Source organism: Cervus elaphus, chromosome 12 (genome assembly GCF_910594005.1).
Source record: "Cervus elaphus chromosome 12, mCerEla1.1, whole genome shotgun sequence".
Taxonomy (NCBI): Eukaryota; Metazoa; Chordata; class Mammalia; order Artiodactyla; family Cervidae; genus Cervus; species Cervus elaphus.
In genome coordinates, this window is record NC_057826.1 from 42,329,229 (window position 1) to 42,350,106 (window position 20,878).

Sequence of the window (20,878 nt, forward strand, 5' to 3'; positions counted from 1 at the left end):
CAGATTACAGGGTTTATGTCACAGTATTTATATGTGGACCACATGGCCAAGTGTAAATCCATCTTAGTAACACAAGCATAGCAGAGTGACGTTCCTCCTTATATGTTTATGAAACTTCAAAAAATTCCACTTGAGTATCTTCAAATTGACAGCCATTTTTTCTACAGAGATATACAGAAAGAAGAAGCAGAGCTTGGGAATTAAAAAGAGGGACAGAGTGGTGAGCAGAGAAGTAGAGGATTTTTGCAGTGCAGCAGCTGGAGACATGAAGAAAGTCAGTGCAGGGTGAACCGGTATCAGTCTATGGTTCAGCAGTATTTACAAGACAGGAGCCAGAAAGTGTATAAAAGATGCCCACCTTGTGTGCTCTGGTGAGGAGCTGCCATAGGCACAGCTAAAATGATATAACACTTAAATTCAGGGCTCAAGAGCCTACCTGCTCAAGTCTGCTAGGGAAGTTAAAATAGACCTTCCAGAGCTTTCCCACTATTCCATGTATCCAAGGCCAGAGTGGAGTTCAGAAGAGACACCGATCATGACATCAGAAAGGGATCAAACATTTGAGCAGAGGAATAAAGGAAAATATGCACATTATAACAGGAAAGTAAATATATTTTTAAAGAAAAATTTTTTTTGATGTGGACCATTTTTTAAGTCTTTATTGAATTTGTTACAATATTGTATCTGTCTTATATTGTGATTCTTTTGGCTGCAAGGCATGTGGGATCTTAGCTGCCCCGTCAGGGATGGAACCCACACCACGGGCACTGGAAGGTGAAGTCTTAACCACTGGACTGCCAGGGAAATCCCTAGGATATATTTATAAACATCTTTTTGACATTGCAAAAGAGGGAGAATCTGGACTTTTTCTGGTGTGCAGGCGATAGAAGTTGGAAGGAATCACACAGTGCTCAATTGTGCAAATTCTAGATGCATAACGTATTTCTGATCTTAGCTTTACTTTAGATGTTATTTTCTCCCTTATTTTGGTGTGCTTAATATTGTACAGATTTTCGTGTATTTACCACTACTTTGGCTCTGCCTTCCTTCTATACTAAAATTCTGTTTCTCAACTGCAAATTCTCCTACTCTGGCTGTTTTCTGAACAGACAACTCTCAAAGATGGGGAGTGGCTACTATACCCTATGCATTTATTCTTCCAGTGGGTTAGGGTGGTCATCTTCTCATTAGCTCCTCTCTCTCCAAGTTGCAATTGACTCCTAAAAGGATGATTTAGCTCTAATGAGGTGGTTCAGTGAATGCCTGTGAGAACACATTGCCATAGAAGACCCTGGGCCAAAGGAGCTCAGCTCCAACTGAGTAGATTAGGTGGTGGGGTAAGTACTAGCCAAACCCACACCTCTGTGATGGATTTCAAGTTTCCATTTAAACTTTAAAAGAAAGCCCCTGAAATAATGGCAGTGCTTTGAAATGAAAACAGAATTAGCACATGAATGAATTATTTACTTGATATATATTTCAGGAACAAAATCTTATTTTCAAACCAAAATACTAAGTCACATATATTCTTGATTTAATCCCAGATAATATTAACCAAATTATCCTAAGTTTTGGGTAAGCTTTTCTCTTCCTAGCAACTATAAAAGCAAAAAACCCAAATATCCAGATGCTTCTATTTGTGTTTCAAGGAATTAGTTTGACCAACTAGCCAAACTTTGTCCTGTGTGGAAATATCATGCTGTAGAAAGGACTGAAATTCTTATTAATTAAAAGATTTTAGGCCTCTAGCTTTCTCACCTTCCCCCACCTTGTTCTATAATTAAAGCAGAAAGTAAGCAATTTATTGCCTCATAATTCACAAACTAGTATACACATTTTAATTAGGAAACAGGCAGAACAGTGTTTTTCTACTCTGACTCCTAGAGCTTTGGCATATTTCATAAAAGATATTGGTCTTTCCATATGTTTTGAGGAACTACCTTATCAGTTTAAAAAAGAATAAGAAATCTCAATCCAAGTAAATGCTGGTTAATAAAGAGCTACCATTTAAAGGCAATGTGTTCTTCAAGGGGCACCAATATCTTACTTATGCTGAGACAGAGGCTCTAACTTGGCAAAGAATGCTTCCCAGGTAGTGTTAGTGGTAAATAACCCACCTGTCAGTGCAGGAAATATAAGCGATCCCTGGGCTGGGAAGATCCCCTCAGGGAGGGCATGGCAACCCATGCCAGTATCCTTGTCTGGAGAATCCCAATGACTGATGAGCATGGTGGGCTACAGTCCATAGGGTCACAGACACGACTGAGCAACTTAACACGCACATGCAGGCAAGACAAAGGTGATACATACAGCAAGCAAAGTGTGACTAAAGACAAGCAGTTTAAAACAAGATCACTTATCAAAAGTAGGCTGGTTTTATCTAACCAGAGTAAATCAGGAGAGTGAAGAAGGGAAGGTTGGCGAGGCGCTAAGCCCAGAGCTCTCCTGACATTTAGGTGGACAGTAGAGACCTCCTTCCCATAATTGTACCGGCTCTAACACCAGGTAAGGGGGATGTTACATTGATTGACTGAGAGACTGAGGGTCTCTCACCACTGAGAAGAGACCAGAGAGTCACCAAGCTCAGAAGGGATACTGGATAGTTTAAGATGCCTGGTCCCTGGGGTTATTATTCTTCTGAAAACATGACTGAAGTCAAAAGCTATCTCCAAAGAAGGCAAATCTTTTGTCTCTTCAGAATGAGTCAGTTTGGGTGGTAAAAAAAGAAGTTTAGGTGGTAAAAAAACAAACAAACAAAAAATCCCTTCTGAGTTTAAAGAATTCACAGACTCTTGGTGAGGTTCAAGAATGATGAGTATTAGAAATATGGGGAAACAATCAGTGGAACAGCTGGCACCAAACATTCAAAAGCACTTGCTTCCTGTAGACCTGTTCTGTGCCTGTCACTCACACTCCATCAATCCTATCACGTTTTCCCTGTCTTTTGCCCTCTAATATTCTTATGCAGCTCTAATACTGAGGTCACTGCAAGAGAAAATGAATATAACAGAGACCTGACTGCAACCACCCTAAGCTGATTAGATTTAGTATTCATAATATGGGACCACCTTCCCTGGGCTCTTGATTATGATGCAATATGAAGTGTCCAGGACTAAACAGGAAAATATTCTTACAAAACAGTTAATTTGGATTGGATTGATCTTATAAATGTAGTGTTCAGTTTATAAGCAATACCAGGAATAGAAGTGTATGTTCAATGACACCATAATGAGACAATGAAAGAAATATGGAATGTGTGACATCCTGTAAGACAACTGACATGGTCTCTTCAGAAGGTCAAGGTCAGCAAAAAGTAGGGAGATTGTTCTTCTTTCTTGTTCATTTGAACTTTTCTTACTAGAAAGTTGGAAAAATGTTTCTTGTCTATCATTAAAGTCTCTCCCTGTCATGCATCCTCCCCTCCTTGAACTTCTACTTACTTTGTCCTAGTTCCCCTGGTAAAATCTCAACCCTGTTAAAGCCAACTCAGCTTACTCTGCTTGCACCTGGCGGCTGAATGGGGCTAGGGAAAAACCATACATGCACAAAGACACACACACACACACACACACACACACACACACACACCCACCACACAGAGGGAGGTCTCAGTTAAATTCAAATGGGAATAGCCCATTCTAGTACATTTCCTGAGTCCTGTATGACTGTTATATCCTGCCTCCTGTCTTCTCCACTGTTCTACTTCCTCACCTTTAATCTCAACTACAGACTTGATTGGGCCAGGAAGAGCCCCTGGAGAAAGGAATGGCTGCACATTCCTGTATTCTTGCCCGGAGAACCCCATGGACAGAGGAGCCTGGCAGGCTACAGTCTATGGGGTCACAAAGAGTTGGACACAACTAACACACACACAGAGACTTGATCCTATTTTGCTGAGAAAACAGAAGCAATTAAAACCTCTGCAAGTCCAACCATCAGGATCAGTGCCCATATGTTCAATCTTCACTTCTGTTACTGGGGATGAACTTCCATGTCCCTATTCAAGGCCAATTCCACATGTCACTCCTTTGTCATCTCACCTGGCACACTCCTTCTTTCTGCTGCGTCAGTGGTTTTCCTCTGTGACTCATCATTCCCACCAAAGCACACATATCATAGTATCTTGTATCTTAGCAAATAAAAAGACTTGGACCAAATTCCCCTTTCAGCCTTATTCTATTCCTCTGCCTCCTTTAGGACAAACGCCTTGAAGAGTGTATCTGCCACCTCCAATTCTTCTCTCCCCATTCTCCACAGTGGTCACATTTTGCCCCCAGAACTCCACTGAAACTCCCCTTGTCAAGGTCACCCTTAACCTCCCTGGTGCTAAATGCAATGCTCACATCTGTCTAGTCATGTGGCACTATCTGGATACTTGCCAGTTCCATCCTCCCTGACATGCGTTCCTCACCTGGCCTTCAGACCACCACTGTCTCCTGGTTTTCCCTTTTCTGTTTGGCTCTCCTCCTCAGCTCCTTTGCTAGTTTCTGACTACAGAGGAAGGTCTGGATGGTCAGAACTTCCTTCTTAATATTCCATTCAGTGGTGCTAGGCAAGTCAAGTCAACATATCTGAAATGGAATCCTGATTCTTCCCCATCTGAAAGATGTTCCACCCACCTCATCTTCTATACAGCACATATCTACCTGATAATAGTGTGGGCTACCATCCTGGTTTGCCTGGAACTATCTGAGTTTTACCATAAAAATCCCACAACGTGGGGATAAATTTATACACTATTAAAATAGGTATATAAATACTATAACAATAATTAGTATTTAAATTGGTAGCAGATGGGCCAATTTGACCCCAGTTAGTGGGCTTCCTTGGTAGCTCAGATGGTAAAATGTCTGCCTACAATTCAGGAGACCCAGGTTCGACCCCTGGGTCGGGAAGATCCCCTGGAGAAGGCAATGGCAACCCACTCCAGTATTCTTGCCTGGAAAATCCCATGGACTGAGGATCCTGGTAGGCTATAGTCCATGGGGTCGCAAAGAGTCGGACATGACTAAGCGACATCTCATCATCATCATCAGTGTATTAAGTGCTACTCCCTTATTGATGCTACCCACATTCTTCTTTTTGATATTCTTGCAAACACCAATATATACTAATGGCATGAAGTGTCTGTGGCCCCTCATTATTTACAGCACCCCTGCCTGGGAATGGTGCGCACTTTACCTGCAGATGATCAGATGCCCTCCCCCCGCCGCCCCCAGCTGCTCAGGCAGAAGCCCAGCAGCACTGGTGCCTGACATCTCCCCCACCCACAGCTCTGCATCCCCCACCACTTCAGAACTAGCTGATCTGAAAAGTTGGGCCATAATCTCAGCACAGTTGTAATGACGACAGATGTCAAACTTTCAGAAGAGAAAAGACCTGGCATATTATTCAAAGAAAAAGCTTTCTGGGGTCCAGTGGGGTCTCTTCAAGAGGTACAGGAAGTTCTGGGAGGCTCTGAAGAGCAGCGAGGGAAGGAGATGGGGACAAACACGTCCTATTCCTGCGGGGAGCTCAGCCCTTAACAACAAAATCTGAGCAGCTCAGAGGCAATTATAGAGAACACAGAGATCCAACCAGAGAAAAGCCTGTGAGGACAGGACAGGGGGAGAGCTGGGAGAGCAGGGATGGAGCCGGGGGCAGGGCAGATGGCTGTTGTCTGTGTCCTCAGGGCGAAATAAGCAGCTGACAGTGTCGGGGTCAGTAAGGTCACTTTCCTGAAAGGTGCAGACTGGTCAGATGCCACGTGCTGTGACCAGGATCCTATTTCAGGAATTGCCTGTGAGGTTCCTGGGCATTTATCTGGGGATCTGAGTATCTAGTGTCTGTGAGCAGTTTCTGTCCTGATCACCTGATCCTTTCTCAGGTGCTTCCTTCTTCCCTCCAGGTCTCGTCTTGTACCTCCACCACCTGACCTAGACTTCAGGGGGAGAAAATTAGGCAAATCCACTACAACCTGCTTCAGTATTGCCCCATACTGAAGGGAAAAGCCCTCTGTCCTGGAAGCTTCTTACCTTCTCTCCTCCCTCCAGCTCTGCAGCATATTGGAATTACCTGGAGGGCTCTGAACACCATCAGTGCCTGGGTCCCCCCATCAAGAGACTATAAAAGTTGGGATGTGACCTGGGCATTGGGTTGTTGAACAGCTCCCTGGGCGACTTTGATGTGAAGCCAGGGCAAGAAGCGGTGCTCTAGATCCCGAGCTGCAGGATAACTATCCTGTGGGTCCCTTCACCTGTATCTGAGGGAGAGGCAGATGCTGACCTGAGGAGGGCTGGAAGGCAGCTTTCTGCCCTGGGAGATCAACGAGCAGGAGGCAGTGTCCCAGTCCCCCAAGCTCAATCATCATCTGTTCCAGGACAATTTCAAGACTCAAAATTGGCTGCAAAAATGAGTGAAGTACTGATTCTGAACATGAGAACATGTCAAATTCACTTAAATTTGGCTGAGCAGAGCTCGATAGACCAAGAGGAGTAAATCCTAAAGCACCTATGGTCTCACCATTAGAGCAGCGAGTCTCAAACTGGAGTGTGCCTCAGAATGACCTGGAGAGCTCATGGACAAAGACCCCCGGCCCCGACCCCAGACTTTCTTCTTTAGTGTGTCAGGGAGGGACCAAGGATGGAAAGCCAGATGTGGCTGCTGCTGGTCAGGGGACCACAGTCAGAACCACGGCACTGGGGTGTTTGACCTTAACCCAGTGAAATGACATTTCCACCTGAATGACATTTCCACTGAAGCTGTATAAGCATGTTTAGTTGTATAAACATGGTCAGTCTTAGTTACTGTTAAGACTCTTAGAACACCTAACTGAATGAAATGGGAAAACACCCAGGCAACAATTGAGGAATTAGTCTGGTTCAAAATAACATTCTTGGATGGGTAGAAATATTTGGAAGGATAACACCTTTTTCTCCCCTTCTCCCTTCTTCCAAGTATTTGGTTCAAAATATTCAGGCTTTGTGTTTACCATGGTATTTTCAGAAATGATGTATAACATCATGGCATGAGAAAAGCCAATGTAGTTTCCAGAAATGCTTCACTTATTTCTGGGCAATAGTCTATGTATCTGAAGAAAAAATTCTAATAAATAAGTAAATCACACTGGTCAGTCTTAGTTTCTGAGTAAATCTTTGTCAGGGATTATAAATATAAAATCTCATTAATGAGACATTCTGGTAACTAGCTTTGCTAAAATTCTAGCAAAGTAGCTGAACATTTATGATATGTGCTTTATTTTAAACTCTTCATTTTCTATGATCAGTCAGTAAGAGAACTAATATTTCACAAAGCTAGTTCTTTAGTTGATCCATATGTTGTTAACACTGGCGTGAACTCCAAAGTTCTACCAAAGTTATCTGGAAAATGTAACAGTGTACGAGGAGCAGGAGAATACCATTGCTTTTACTGGGACAGTGACAGACAGTCACCTTAGGATAGCAGCATTCTGTAAAGAGAAGAATGCCTTCTTCATCTGCTGTCTCCCCTCCTGTTGGCATTAGAAACACATCAGCAAATTGATGCAATCAGAATTCCGCTCCCCTCAGGTATTTGTTTTCTGTTACTATTGCTTGTTTATTTGTTTTCATGCTTGCTTCTACAGTTAAGACCAAAATCTTAGGGAAGTATAAAAGGTAACACCTCTCCTTCAAGTGTTTTGTCAAAAGCAAATCATCTATATTCTAAGTTTCCACATTCCCTGCTCAGAGATATTTTGAATAATTTCCAGTCTTTCCAGAATTCATTATATATACCTCAGGTTTCAAGCAAAACCCAATTATTCTGTTTGTCTCAAGTGTTATATTTTTACCTGGGAATCACTCATCTTTATTTAAGTAGTAAAACCATTGGAAACAAAGATGGCAAAATATCAAAATAAGTTTGCTTTTTAATAGGAAATATCCCAACCTTGATTTTTCAGGTATCTCTCCAGTTATTGAGACTTACTTGCTAATAATAAGGGTTTCCTCTCCACATACCCAGACTCTCATGAATTCTCCATACATCTTGTTGTAGTAATTGCAGGCACTGCCGATCCCCATCCAGAGGAACCTGCAGTGGGAAATGAGGGGCCCAATTCCCAGGAAGTAGCTGGGACCTAGGAAAGTGATCAGATCACAATCAGTATTTCAGCACCACTCAAAAGAGCAATTGCTTAAGATACTGCTGTTCTTGTTCCTATAAATCCAAATGTCCTTTTACGTCTTCTGACATATATGGGTGAGTTACACATACAAAATAATTAAAATAACAACACAAGTTAACATGAGGCTCTTCACAGCTCTACAAGTAAGAAGTAGTCCACACCACACCAATTCCTTTCGGGCTCAATAATTTCAGTCTGAATGGACTGGTTTAAGAAGAGAATCTTAAGCTAAACCTCATTAGACAAAATAAACCTGTGCACATGAATGTTCATAGCAGCCTTGTTCACAGTAGCCCCAAAATGAAGACTCCCCAAATGTCCACTAACAGTAGAATAGGTGACTAAACAGTGAGATGTTCATGTAACTGCATACTATGTGAACTGCAGCTGCATGCCACAACCTAAATGAAACCTACAGGCAAAAGTGTAAGGAAAAAACCAAGACAGAAGAATAAGTAATATAGCATTCCTGTTGCTAAAACATGCAAGAGCAGGTAATACTGAAGTATGTTGTTTAGAATATGAAATTAGGTGAAAAATCTATCAGAAAGCAGGGGAGTGATCATTATAGAATAGAAGGCTATTTATTTACTTCTGGGGGTGACAGAGGGTATAACTGGAAAGGCACAAGAGGAGTTTCTGGGATCCTGCTAACATCCTCCTTCTTGTTCTGATCTGTAACCACATGTTTATTTGTGTATTTTATGTAGAACAGATTTTTAACGGGCAAAAGGAGACTGTATCACCATGCCTTTTTCCCCAGTGCTCCCGTAAAGAATGTGGTGCACAGGGCAGAGAGAGGGTCTGGGGGAGAGGGCCCACGTACAAGGTTAGACATCACCCTGTAACCTTGGGGAAGGGAGAGCTGCCAGGCGCCAGGTAACCGTAGTCTTGGCAGAGATCAGTGAACTGGTGCAGTTTCCCCAAATTGAAGCTTGCAAATCACCAAGTAGGAATGATTCTTTCCTCTCCAACCCCCACGGCCCTCCCTGGCACTGCCTATGTGTGTCACCTCTGCACACTCCGGGGACCCCCTGTCCCCATGACCTGATAACACAGGGCCTCTCAGTAAATGTGGGTTTAAGAAGCTTAGAATTGAGTCCCAGCTTCATCATCTACTAGTTGTGGACTTCTGGCCTCTTTATGTCTCAGTTTTTTCATCTGCAAAGTAGGGATCAACACACTTACCTCACCAGAGTGCCCAGAGCTTCACAAGAGAAAGTGGGCATGAAACTGCTTTGAAAATTGTTAAGTGGAGGAATTTGGCTCACTGTACCTTCCCTACTCTTTGGCTCCACTGACCCTGAGATTCCCCATATGCATAAAACTCAGAGCCCAGAGAGCTGGTGATTGGAGGGATCTGGCCTAGAGGGTTCTAGAGCTAGAGAGTTCTAACCAGACCTCACTTTTCCCCAGGGAAAGCATGGAACTATTCAATAGAAGCTCCCTAGTAGCAAAATGAACATCCATCTGGGATTTAGGACTTCTTGGTGGTTCCCCTGCTCCCCCTATTCCCACTTTCCTTCCAGCTGAGATGCTGGCAAGCCTTTTCTCTTCTGGAGCTTTAACCCCTCACGTATGAACAGAGGAGAGTGGCTCCGCGGTTATTCATACCGCCTGGACCAGGCAGAGGCCCTCCCTGGTGCTCAGTTTCCCTTTCTATCAAATGAAGGGGTTGGGCTCCATTCTGTGCTCTCGACCCTGACTGCTCAGGAAAACCACCTGGGAAAATGAAAAGTCCACACGAGGATCCACTTCAGGCAGGGCTGAGAGTGACAGCGCTGTGTGATAGTGTCATAGACTGTGAGTGTGGGACAGCCTCATGTCCCCAGCCCAGAGCTTCAGGGATGCTCATTCTGTGCCTGCCTCCCCCCACCTCCCCAAAGGTCCAAGGGAGTTCTACTATCACCTGCAACGCAAACCTCTGGGGTGACTTGTTAAAAACAGCCCCTCCCTCACCTCTACCAGTCATGGACCCTGACTTAGGTGCCCACTGGGGGAAGAGAATCCAGTGAGAAAGGGGCAGTGATGGAGATGGGGTTCAATGAGTTAAAGACCATGGGTTCAATGAGTTAAAGACCATGGAACAGTCTTCCTTCAGACCCCTATCAGGGAGTAGAGAAGAAAACCAACTAAGCATTCCATTACATTGGGCATTTAAAGTAACCTAAAATACCAGGCTGAATCAAACAGAGAGACAGGCCGTTCTCTCGAAAATGATAAAGAAACCAGACCCAGGGCATTTTGCAGCAGCCCTACACTCCCACTCTCCATCACTGTGCAAAGAGGCCTACACTTGAAAGTGTGTAATGAGTATGCTCTTGAAAGAAAGCCTTATCAAGTGTCTTAAGGGACTGGGGACAGATGCTTGCTATGAGGAATTTTCCCTGAAAATTAAAAAGCAGTCTGATATTTCTGAGAATTCTGAGTTAGTATGACAGTGTGGAGTGATGGTGTTCCTACTGAAGTTATCTGGATAATTATATTATACTCTTTTTCTAATTGGTCCACAGAGCTTGTTGAAGATGTTTTTAGGTTTTCAAGGCAATGATAGTGGTCCCCCACTTTTCTTCCACTATCCAGGACCCATCCAGCTCTTATGGTGGCATCAACATCACCACCTTATCCAAGGATAAAAGAAAATAAAGAATGGGATAAAGAGAAAGAATAAGTTTGGGAAGGGAGAGGGCAGAGGACATGGCTGAGGCAAAGTTGGAGGGAGACAGAAAGAAGGACAGAAGGCATTCCAGAGACATTTTTACCTTCAGAGCAAAGTTGGAATGAATGTGATCAAAAGAAAAATAAGTTCTTGGAATTTTACTTTGCTGTCCCCATCGTAAACTTAAAGGATACTTGTGCCAAGTCTATTTTACCAAAGCAAAGTGCAGCCTGGAAGAGATTATCTAAGGTATTGTTTTAATGTTTTCATTAAACATGTGCAGATAATTGCCTAACATTTTTTCACCTGAGTCCTCATTTGCTTATATGCTGTGGACTTCAGCCAGCCCCCCAGGTTTACTCTTGGTCGTTTTGTAGAATTTCCTTTACCCTCATGGATCAAAAGCCCAAGGAAACAATCTCCTTAGATACAGAAATAAATGACTGCCTTACCTGGTATTGAGGATGTGTCCTCATAATTCCAAACCAAGAGAAGAAATGCAGTGAGCAGCAGGATTGCAATGCTGGCAATAGGCACAACTTCGGACACCATGCTAGTGACATTGTAATGCCTTGGGTTCAGCACTTCCAAGAACATTTTGTGTTACTTGATCTCGGGAAGCAATTTAAAGTCCTGTGGAGATCAGAAGAGTGGAAAAATTAGAGAATCCCCAAAATGTACATTTAGGACTCCTGTTGCTTCAGAGGATGCTGTACCGTAGAGATCGGCGCTTTGTTTTATAATATGATTGGACACTTAGACAAGACAAATTTATAGTTACAAGTCAAAACAAGCAAGCCCAAGAGAGATCTTTTGGCTTGAAGTGCAGCATTTCTGACCTTGGTAGAGTCTCAGGTTCGTTTAGACGCTTGGTCTGATAGAACCTTATCACCTTGCCCTTGAGTGGGTAGAGTGACTGAGTGCTCAACTAAGAACCAAATTTCTTACCAAAATATATGAAAATGAAGCTCATTCCAGAGGTAGAGTCATTCTGTGACTTCATCAGCAGTTTCTCTTTAAGCAATATTTTTCCCCCTGAAGCCAAATACATTTTTTAAAATGCAATCCCCAACTACCTTGCTTCCTTGGGATTACTTCCCCCCAAATAATACCCAGTCAGAAGGTATTTCTTTTTTTTTTTTTTTTTCAGAAGGTATTTCTCAGGCATCACTGAGGCATTCTCAGAGCCTCCCATAAATTGTCTGTTGAATTCAACGTGACTCACCCAGGACAATCTTTTCCTATTGGCTTAATGAAGCCTGAAAACCTCTGGTTGAAGCAGTACACATTGGACCATGACAGAGGTAGTAGGAAAGAAGAAAAGGAGAGAAAGAATAAAAAGAGAGGAGGAGAAAGAGAAGTGGGGAAGCAGGAAGAAAAGAGATGGCTTGGTTGATACCACCAGCAGTAGCCTCAGGTGCCACCCAGCCACCAAGCTCTCCACAGCAGCTAATCTCCTGTACAGGATAATTTTCAGTTTGATTCTCTGGTTCTGATGTGGTTTTCTCTTTCCTTTTTTCTCTTGGAGAGCATTTTTTTTTCTGCTTTATTGAGTTGTAATTGACATACAGTAGTATGTAATTTTAAGGTGTACAATATAATGATTCGACTTACATGCATCCTGGAATGATTATCAAATAAGTTTAGTGCTGATCTATCATCTTATACAGATACAACATTGAAGAAAGAAAAATAATAGTCTTCCTTGTGATGAGAACACTTTGGATTTAGTCTCTTAATAATTCATATATAAGATGCAGCAGTGTAGTTTATCTTTATCATATTGTACTTTATCTTTCCTAGTACTTATTTATCTTATTACTGGAAAGTGAAAGTCCCTCAGTCGTGTTCGACTCTTTGCAACCCCATGTACTAGACAGTCCATGGAATTCTCCAGGTCAGAATACTGGAGTGGGTAGCCTTTGCCTTCTCCAGGTGAACCTCCCCAACCCAGGGATTGAACCCAGGAGGATTGTTTACCAGCTGAGCCACAAGGGAAGCACTTAATTATCTTATTACTGGAAGTTTGTACCTTTTGACCACCTTCATTTAATCCCCCGCCCCCTTCCACCCCCTGCTTCTGCCAACCACATATTTGATTTTCTTTTCTATGAGTTTGTTTCTGAGGTTTAATCGAAGTACACCACCATTTTGGTTCCTGGTACACACAGCATAGTGATTTGGTATTTCTATACATTTCAAAATAATCACCATGATGTCTAGTTGTTATCTGTCACCACAGAAAGATATTATGTAATTATTACTGTGTTCCAACACTGTAAAGTTCATACCCATGACTAGTTTATTTTGTGACTAAAAGTTTGTACCTCTTAATCTCCTTCAACTATTTCCCTCCCCCAAACCCCTCCCCTCTGGCAACCACCTATTTGTTCTCTGTATTTATGACTTTGTTTAGTTATGGTTGTTCATTTGTTTTGGTTTTTAGGTTCCGCATGTAAGTGAAATCATATGGTATTTGCCTTTCTCTGTCAGACTTAATTCATTTAGCATAATACCCTTTAGGTCCATCTATGTTGATACAAATCGTAATATTGCACTCCTTTTTATGTCTGAGTAATATTTCATTTTATACACACACCCCACATCATCTTTATCCATTTATCTGTTTATGAGCTCTTAGATTGCTGCCATATCTTGGTTATTGTGAATAATTCAGCAAAAAACATAGCAGTTCATGTATCTTTTTGAATTAGTGTTTTAATTTTTTTCCATACATACCCAGAAGTAGAATTGCTGATCATAGGTAGTTTTATTTTTAATTTTTTGGGGATGCTTCAGATTTTTTTCTAGAGTGGCTAGAGCAATTAACACTCCCACCAATACTGCACAAGTGTTCCCTTTTCCCCACATCCCCACCAAAACTTATTTGTTCTCTCTTTGATAATAGCCATTCTGACTGGTGTAAAGTGATGTCTCATTGTGATTTTGATTTGCATTTCCCTGGATAATTTAGTGATGTTGAACATGCTTTTATGTGACTGTTGGCCATCTGTGTATCTTTGGAAAAATGTCTATTCAAGTCTTCTGCCCATTTTTAAATTGGGTTGTTTGTTTTTTTGATATTGAATTGTATGAGTTCATTATATATTTTGGACATTAACACTTTGTTGGACATCATCCTCTCCTGTTTAGTTGATGATCATTTTGTTTTGTTGATAGTTTCCTTAGCTGTACAAAAGATTTTTTTTTTCCCACTGTACTCCCATTTATTTATGTTTATTTTTGTTTTCCATGCCTGAGGAGACATATCCCCCAAAACATTGCTAAAACTGGTGTCAAAATCTGTATTTTCTTCTAAAAGTTTCAGGTCTTACATTGAAGTTTTTAATCTATTTTTAATTTTCTTTCATATATGGTGTAAGTGGTCTAGTTTGATTCTTTTGTGTGTAGCTGTCCAGTTTTCTCAGTACCATTTATTGAAGAGGTTGGCTTTTCCTCGTTGTAGATTAATTGCCTATATCAGTGTGTGTCATTTCTGCTTTCCACTCTGTTCCCTTGATCCGTGTGTCTGATTTTGTGCCAGAAGTATACTATTTGGATGATTATAGCTTTGTTTCAAATCATGGATACCTCCTGTTTTTCTTTCTTAAGATACTCTTGGCTAATGGGGGCCTTTTTTGTTTCCAAACAAATTTTAGAATACTTGTTCTAGTTCTTTGAAGAATGCTATGTTTTGATAGGTATTTTATTGAATCTGTAGATTGCCTTGTTTAGTATGATCATTTAACAATATTAGTTCTTCCCATCCATGAGCACAGTATATCGTTCCATCTGTTTGTGTCATCTTCAATTTCTTTCATCGGTGTCTTTATAGTTTTCCAAGTATAGGTCTTTTACCTCCTTGGTTAGATTTTTCCAAGGTATTTTATTCTTTGTGATGTTATTATGAATGGGATTATTTTTAAAATTTTTTCTAGTAGCGCCTTTTATTGTATAGAAATGCAACAGATTTCTGCATGTTAATTTTGTCTCCTGCAACTTCACTGAATTCACTGATGAGTTGTAGTAAAATTTTTTGGTGGTGTCTTTAGGATTTTCTATGTGTATTATCAAGTCATTAGCAAGCAGTGACAGTCTTACTTCTTCCATTCCAGTGTAGATTCCTTTTATATCTTTTCCTTCTCTGTTGGCTGTGGCTAGGACTTCCAAAACTATGTTGAATTAAAGTGGTAAGAGTGGGCATCCTTCTCCTGAACTTAAAGAATATTTCAGCTTTTCACACTGAATATGATGTTAACTGTGGGCTTGTCATTTATGGCTTCAGTGTGCTGTGTTCCCTCTATTATCACTTTGTTGAGAGGTTTTTTTTTTTAAATCATAGATGGATATTGTATTTTGTCAAAAGATTTTCTGCATCTATTGAGATGATCTTATGATTTTTATTCTTCAGTTTGGGAATGTGGTGAATCACATGGACTTATTTGCAGATATGAAACCATCTTTGCATCCCTGGTATAAATCCCACTTATTTATGATGTATGATCCTTTTAATGTATTGTCAAGTTTGGCTTCCCAATATTTTGTTGAAGATTTTTGCGTCTATGTTCATCAGTGATATTGGCCTGTAATATTCTTTTTGTGTGTTATCTTTATCTGGTTTTGGTATCAGGGTGATGCTGGCCTTGTAGAATTAGTTTGGAAGTATTTCTTCCTCTGAAAAGTTTTGGAATAGTTTGAAAAGAGTGTTAGGTATCTTCTGTTTGGTAGAATTCACCCACGAAGCCATCTGGTCCTGGACTTTTGTTGGGAGGATTTTGCTTTTGTATTACTAATTCAATTTCATAGCTAGTAATTGGTCTGTCTATATTTCTATTTCTTATTCAGTCTTGAGAGGTTGTACACTTCTAAGAGTTTGTCATTTTCTTCTAGATCATCTACCTTATAGGCATATAATTGTTGATAGTAATCTTTTATGATCCTATGTATTTCTGTTGTGTCAGTTGTAACTTTTTATGATTTTATTGATTTGGGTCTTTTTTTCTTGATGTCTGGCTAAATGTTTTCCAATTTTCTCTTTTCAAAGAATCAGCTCTTAGTTTCATTGATCTTTTCTTTTTAAGTCTCCCTTTCCTTTCTGCTCTTACCTTTATGATTTGCTTTCATTTTCATTTGTCTCCGGATATTTAAATTTCCTCTGATTTCTGTAGTGATCCATTGGTTGTTTAGTATATTGTTTAGCCTCTATGTGTTTTTGTAGTTGGGTTGTATTCTCATAACTTTGTAGCTGGAAAAGATGCCTGATTTTATTTCAGTCTTCTTAAATTTACTGAGATTTGTTTTGTAGCATAGGATGTGATCTATCCTGGAGAATGATTTACATGCACATGCATCACTTTTTGATGGACCGTTCTATATATCTATTAATTTATTCTGGTGTAATATGTCATTTAAAGTCAATATTTTCTTATCCATTTTCTGTCTAGATGATCTGTCCTTTGATGTAAGTGGGGTGTTAAAGTCCACTACTATTTTTGTATTACTGTCAATTTCTCCCTTTATGTCTGTTAATATTTCCCTTTATGTATTTAGGTACTCCCATGTTGGATGCATATATGACTGTTACTTCTTGTTGGATTGAGCCCTTGATCATTATGTAGCATTCTTTTTGTCGTAACAGTATTTAAAGTCTATTCTGTCTGATATAAGCACTGGCATCCTGGCTTTATTCTATCCTGTTTTCATGGAATATGCTTTTCTATCCCCTCACTTTGTGTGTGTGTCTTTAGATCTGAAATGAGTTTCTTATAGGCAGCATATATACGGGTCTTGTTTTCATATCTATTCAGCCATTCTATGTCTTTTGCTTGGAGCAGTTACTCAACTTACATTTAAAGTAATTATTTCCTGGTGATCCGGTTGTTGACTCCGTGTTTCCAATGCAAGGGCCACAGGTTCAGTCACTGATCAGGGAACTACATGGGATGAAATCCTGCATATCATGTAGCACAGCCCCCAAAAAACAGATTAAAAAAATAACTCTTCATTGTTATATATTTATTGCTATTTTGTTAATTCTCTTTTGTTTGGTGAAGCTTTTTTAAATTCCTTTTTCTCTCTTCCTTTGTAATTTGATGGCTATTTTTAGTGTTATGTGTGGATTCCTCTTTTTTTCTGTGTATATCTACTATAGATTTTTTATTTCTGGGTACAAAATGTTTATATATAGTAATATATATATGAGCATATATGTGTGTATATATATTAGTCATTTTGAGTTGATTTTTTAAGTTTGAATGAATTTTAACAACTCTGAATTTTCTCCCTCTCCCCAACATTTCTTTTTGACATATTTTATAGTCAAGTACTGAGTTGGCTGGCTGAGAGGTGTCCTCCTAGGGTGTCCTCCCAGGGTGTCCTCCCAAGGTGTCCTGGAGCTGCTGTAGGCCTCCTGTTAGCCAGGGCCAGACCCAGGGCATTCCTGGGTGGTGCCAATCTCCTGGTGGGTAGGTTGGGTATTGACATAGCTGGGCCTGGGGCTACTGTGGTCCTGGGGTGGTTGTTTTGCCTGCTGGTGGGTGGGACTAAGGCACAGGGTTTCCCTGGGCTGGTGCCCAGCTACCAATAAGGGCAGGTCCTGGCACTACTGCCAATCCACTGAAAGGCAGAGTCAGGTCATGGGTTCTCTGGTTATAGGCCTAGGGGTTCCCATATCTGGTGCTGGCACACTGGCAAGTTCACTGGGTTGTGACACAGCTAGCTACCAGTCCTTGGTGGTCCCAGAGCTGTGTCCATCTGCCTGTGGGTAAAGCCATGGCTCAGGGGGTCCTAGGGCTGTTGTCCACCCACTGGAGGGTGAAGTCAGGTCTTGAGGTTACTTCCAGCTCACTGGTGGGCAGATCTGGTCTTTGGGGTCTTTGGCTGTAGGGCCTCAGGGGTCCCAGAGTTGATGTTGGCGTGTAGGTGGGCAGGGCTGGGACCCAAGGGATCCCAGGGCTGGTTCCTCCCTGATGAGTGAAACTGGGTCCAGGGCTAATGTTGGCCCACTGGTGGGTGGGGCCATGTTCCAGGGTGTCTAGAGGCTCAGGGGTTTGTATAGAAACAGGTAGGTTTGGATGTGTCCCTATCTAGCCTAGTCACCTGACCTGGAGTTTCCAGGACTGGTATCAATGGGTTGGTGAGGATGGGCCAGGTTCTGACATTAATAAGCTAGACAAAGGATTCCAAAATGGTGCTTACCAGCAACAATGTCCTTGTGATGGGATCCACTCCCCAAAATGGCTGCTGCTGGTGGTGTACATTGAGGTTCAGTTGCCTCCTGATTCTTCAGAAGAATCTCTAAGATCAGCCAGTGGGCCTGCTAGCTTTTGAATTACTGCTTCTGCCCTTGGTCCAAGAGCATGTGAGATTTTGTGTACACTTTTTAAGAGTGGAGTCTCTATTTCCCACATCCCTCTGGGGCTCCTGAAAGCAAGCTTTGCTTCTGCTGCTGCTTCAGTCGTTTCCAACTCTTTGTGACCCTATGAACTGTAGCCCACCAGGCTCCTCTGTCCATGGGATTCTCCAGGCGAGAATACTAGAGTGAGTTGCCATTCCCTCCTTCAGGGGATCTTCCTAACCCAGGGGTCAAACCCACATCTCTTAAGTTTCCTGCATTGTCAGGTAGGTTCTTTACCACTAGTACCACCTGGGAAGCCCAAAAGCAAGCCCTACTAGCCTTCAAAGCCAAATGTTCTGGAGGCTCATCTTCCCAGTGTAGAACTCCCAGACTGGGGAGTCCTATGTGAGGCCTGGACCCCTCGTTTATTGGAGGCCATCTCTACAATTGTAATTATCCTCCTGTTGGTGGATTCACCTACCTGGTGGTATGGGTCTTGACTGTACTATATATACCTCCTCCTACCCATATTATAGTTCCTTCTTTAAACCTTTAGCTATAGATCTTTTCTACTAGACTTCAAATCGCTTTCATGGATAGTTGCTCTGTAAATAATCAAAATTTTGGAGTGCCCACAGAAGGAGGTGAGCTCAAGGTCTTCCTACTCTGCCATCTTGGCCACTCCTCTCTGCAGTGTTTTTCAACAATGTAGTGTTGAGTCTTTCTTTTCAATAAGGATTTCTAATACCTATACTTTCAGAAGAGATTTTCAGGGATTGTAGTTTGTTGAAGAGACTTATATTGAATCGTCTTATGTAATGAAGAACGAGCAACCATTCCATTCAGTTCCTGGTGCCAGGTGACTACTCCAAAGATTATCTTCCCTTGGAAAGTGTCCTAAGTTTCCAAGACTTGCAGTGTTATTGAAACAGACTTTGGCTGAGTTTTTGTTGTTGTTCAGTTGTTAAGTCATGTCCGACTCTGTGACCTCATGAACTGCAGCATGCCAGGCTTCCCTGTCCTTCACTATCTCCGAGAGTTTGCTCAGACTTATGTCCATCGAGTCAGTGATGCCATCCAACCACCTCATCCTCTGTTGTCCCCTGCTCCTCCTGCCTTCAATCTTTCTTACATCAGGGTCTTTTCCAATGAGTCAGCTCTTCACAACAGGTGGCCAAAGTACTAGAGCTTCAGCATCAGTCCTTCTAATGAATATTCAGGATTGATTTCCTTTAGGATTGATTGGTTTGATCTTCTTGCTGTCCAAGAGACTCTCAAGAGTCTTCTCCAGCACCACAGTTCAAAAACATCAGTTCTTTGGCACTCAGCCTTCTTTATGGTCCAACTGGCTGGGTTTTACCTAGTGATAAAGTTCTAGATTCTTAATGAAGTCTTGTAAGTGGATATCAGGGGTTATGGAAACTCCTTGAAATACTGAATAAAATGTTATATCTGCTCTTTTATGGGGGAAAGAAGCCATAATTTTCATCAGATTCCTGAAGTATATATAATTACTTTTCTCCCCTTATCTATATGAAATCTTAGATGTGCAATCAAGGACACATTTCTGGCAAGAACAGAAATTTCATGACATAGTTGAATTCATTCAGTTGCCTGATTCACTCTATTGATTCATCCTATTACTCTACCATTTACGTAATCATTAACAGCAAGGCACTAAAACTTCTTGCACATATGTTGGGCAGTTTTTTTCCTTTTAAAAAAATATATGTAAATTGAGACTGAAAAGCCAGTCTTGTGTCTATTAGCATTTGGTTCCTTTGTTAGTGAGCAGTTCCTTTGAACAGATTGAGTTTTTAGGTATTCAGTTTCCAGACTGAAATTTTACTGAGTAAGTAAAGCTCATTCTGAGTAAGCTCCTTGTGACTTCCTGACAGTCAAGACCCTCAGCATTTCTGTCTACGTTGATGAAACCTGAAAGCAGTGTTAAAAGCATAAGGGAAGAAAGTGGAGGAGAATGATGTCCCAGAGGAAGTGCTGAGAGCAAAAATTTCTCATTTAAAAAACTCTCAGAGAGATATTACAATATTGGGAGCACAAAGTATAAGATATTGGAAGCTGATGCAAATTTATAAAGGAGTATGACAGTTCAGCAAGGCATAGAAAAAATGTTCCAGTTCTACAAAAAGAAGACAGCAGGGACTGCTGAAATACTCTTGCTAAATTTTTTTTTACAAAGAAAAAAACAGTTTAAGAATTGCAATGTTTCTAATGTTTAAATTACAATGTATTAAAATATTGGTTTTATTTTTTTTTACACTTCCATATACACTTAAAACCTATAGTAAGAGAGTTTTTCATGTTTCAACAAAATTTTTATAGGTCACAGTACAATTTTTAGGATTATCTTGCATAGTTTCAGCTTGCATGGTCATTTTACTGTCCTGCACTACTGCACAATGTTAGCACTGCCTGTATGTCTAAATGTTTGCAGGGGCAAAGAAGCCTGATTCCTCATCTTCCTCAAAAATATGTCATAAAGATGCCTCAAAGAGCACGAGAGACCCAAAGGATGAGAATTTTTTGAACACTTACAAAGCATTTGCTGTGTGTCAAGACAACGTTCCCAGCACTTTACAAATATTGTCATTCATCCTCACAATAAGTCAGCTAAGCATGATGGTACCCATTTTACAAATGAGAAAACCAAAGTGTGGTAAGTATTTTGCCCTTGGGCACCCAGCTAGTTATTATAGAGATGGGATTGGAACCCGTG

At 41.1% G+C, this 20,878-nt stretch overlaps 1 protein-coding gene across 1 annotated transcript in view; it reads right to left on the reverse strand.

Moving 5' to 3' along the window:
• LOC122705583 (aromatase) overlaps nucleotides 1-20,878 on the reverse strand; it is a 45,119-nt gene that overhangs the window by 17,779 nt on the left and 6,462 nt on the right. The window contains exons 2-3 of the mRNA XM_043921038.1: nucleotides 11,258-11,438; nucleotides 7,948-8,098 (exon numbers count right to left, since the gene is read on the reverse strand). Of these exons, the coding sequence (XP_043776973.1) occupies nucleotides 7,948-8,098; nucleotides 11,258-11,402 (296 nt within the window). The 5' untranslated portion in view covers nucleotides 11,403-11,438. The remainder of the gene's footprint in view (nucleotides 1-7,947; nucleotides 8,099-11,257; nucleotides 11,439-20,878) is intronic.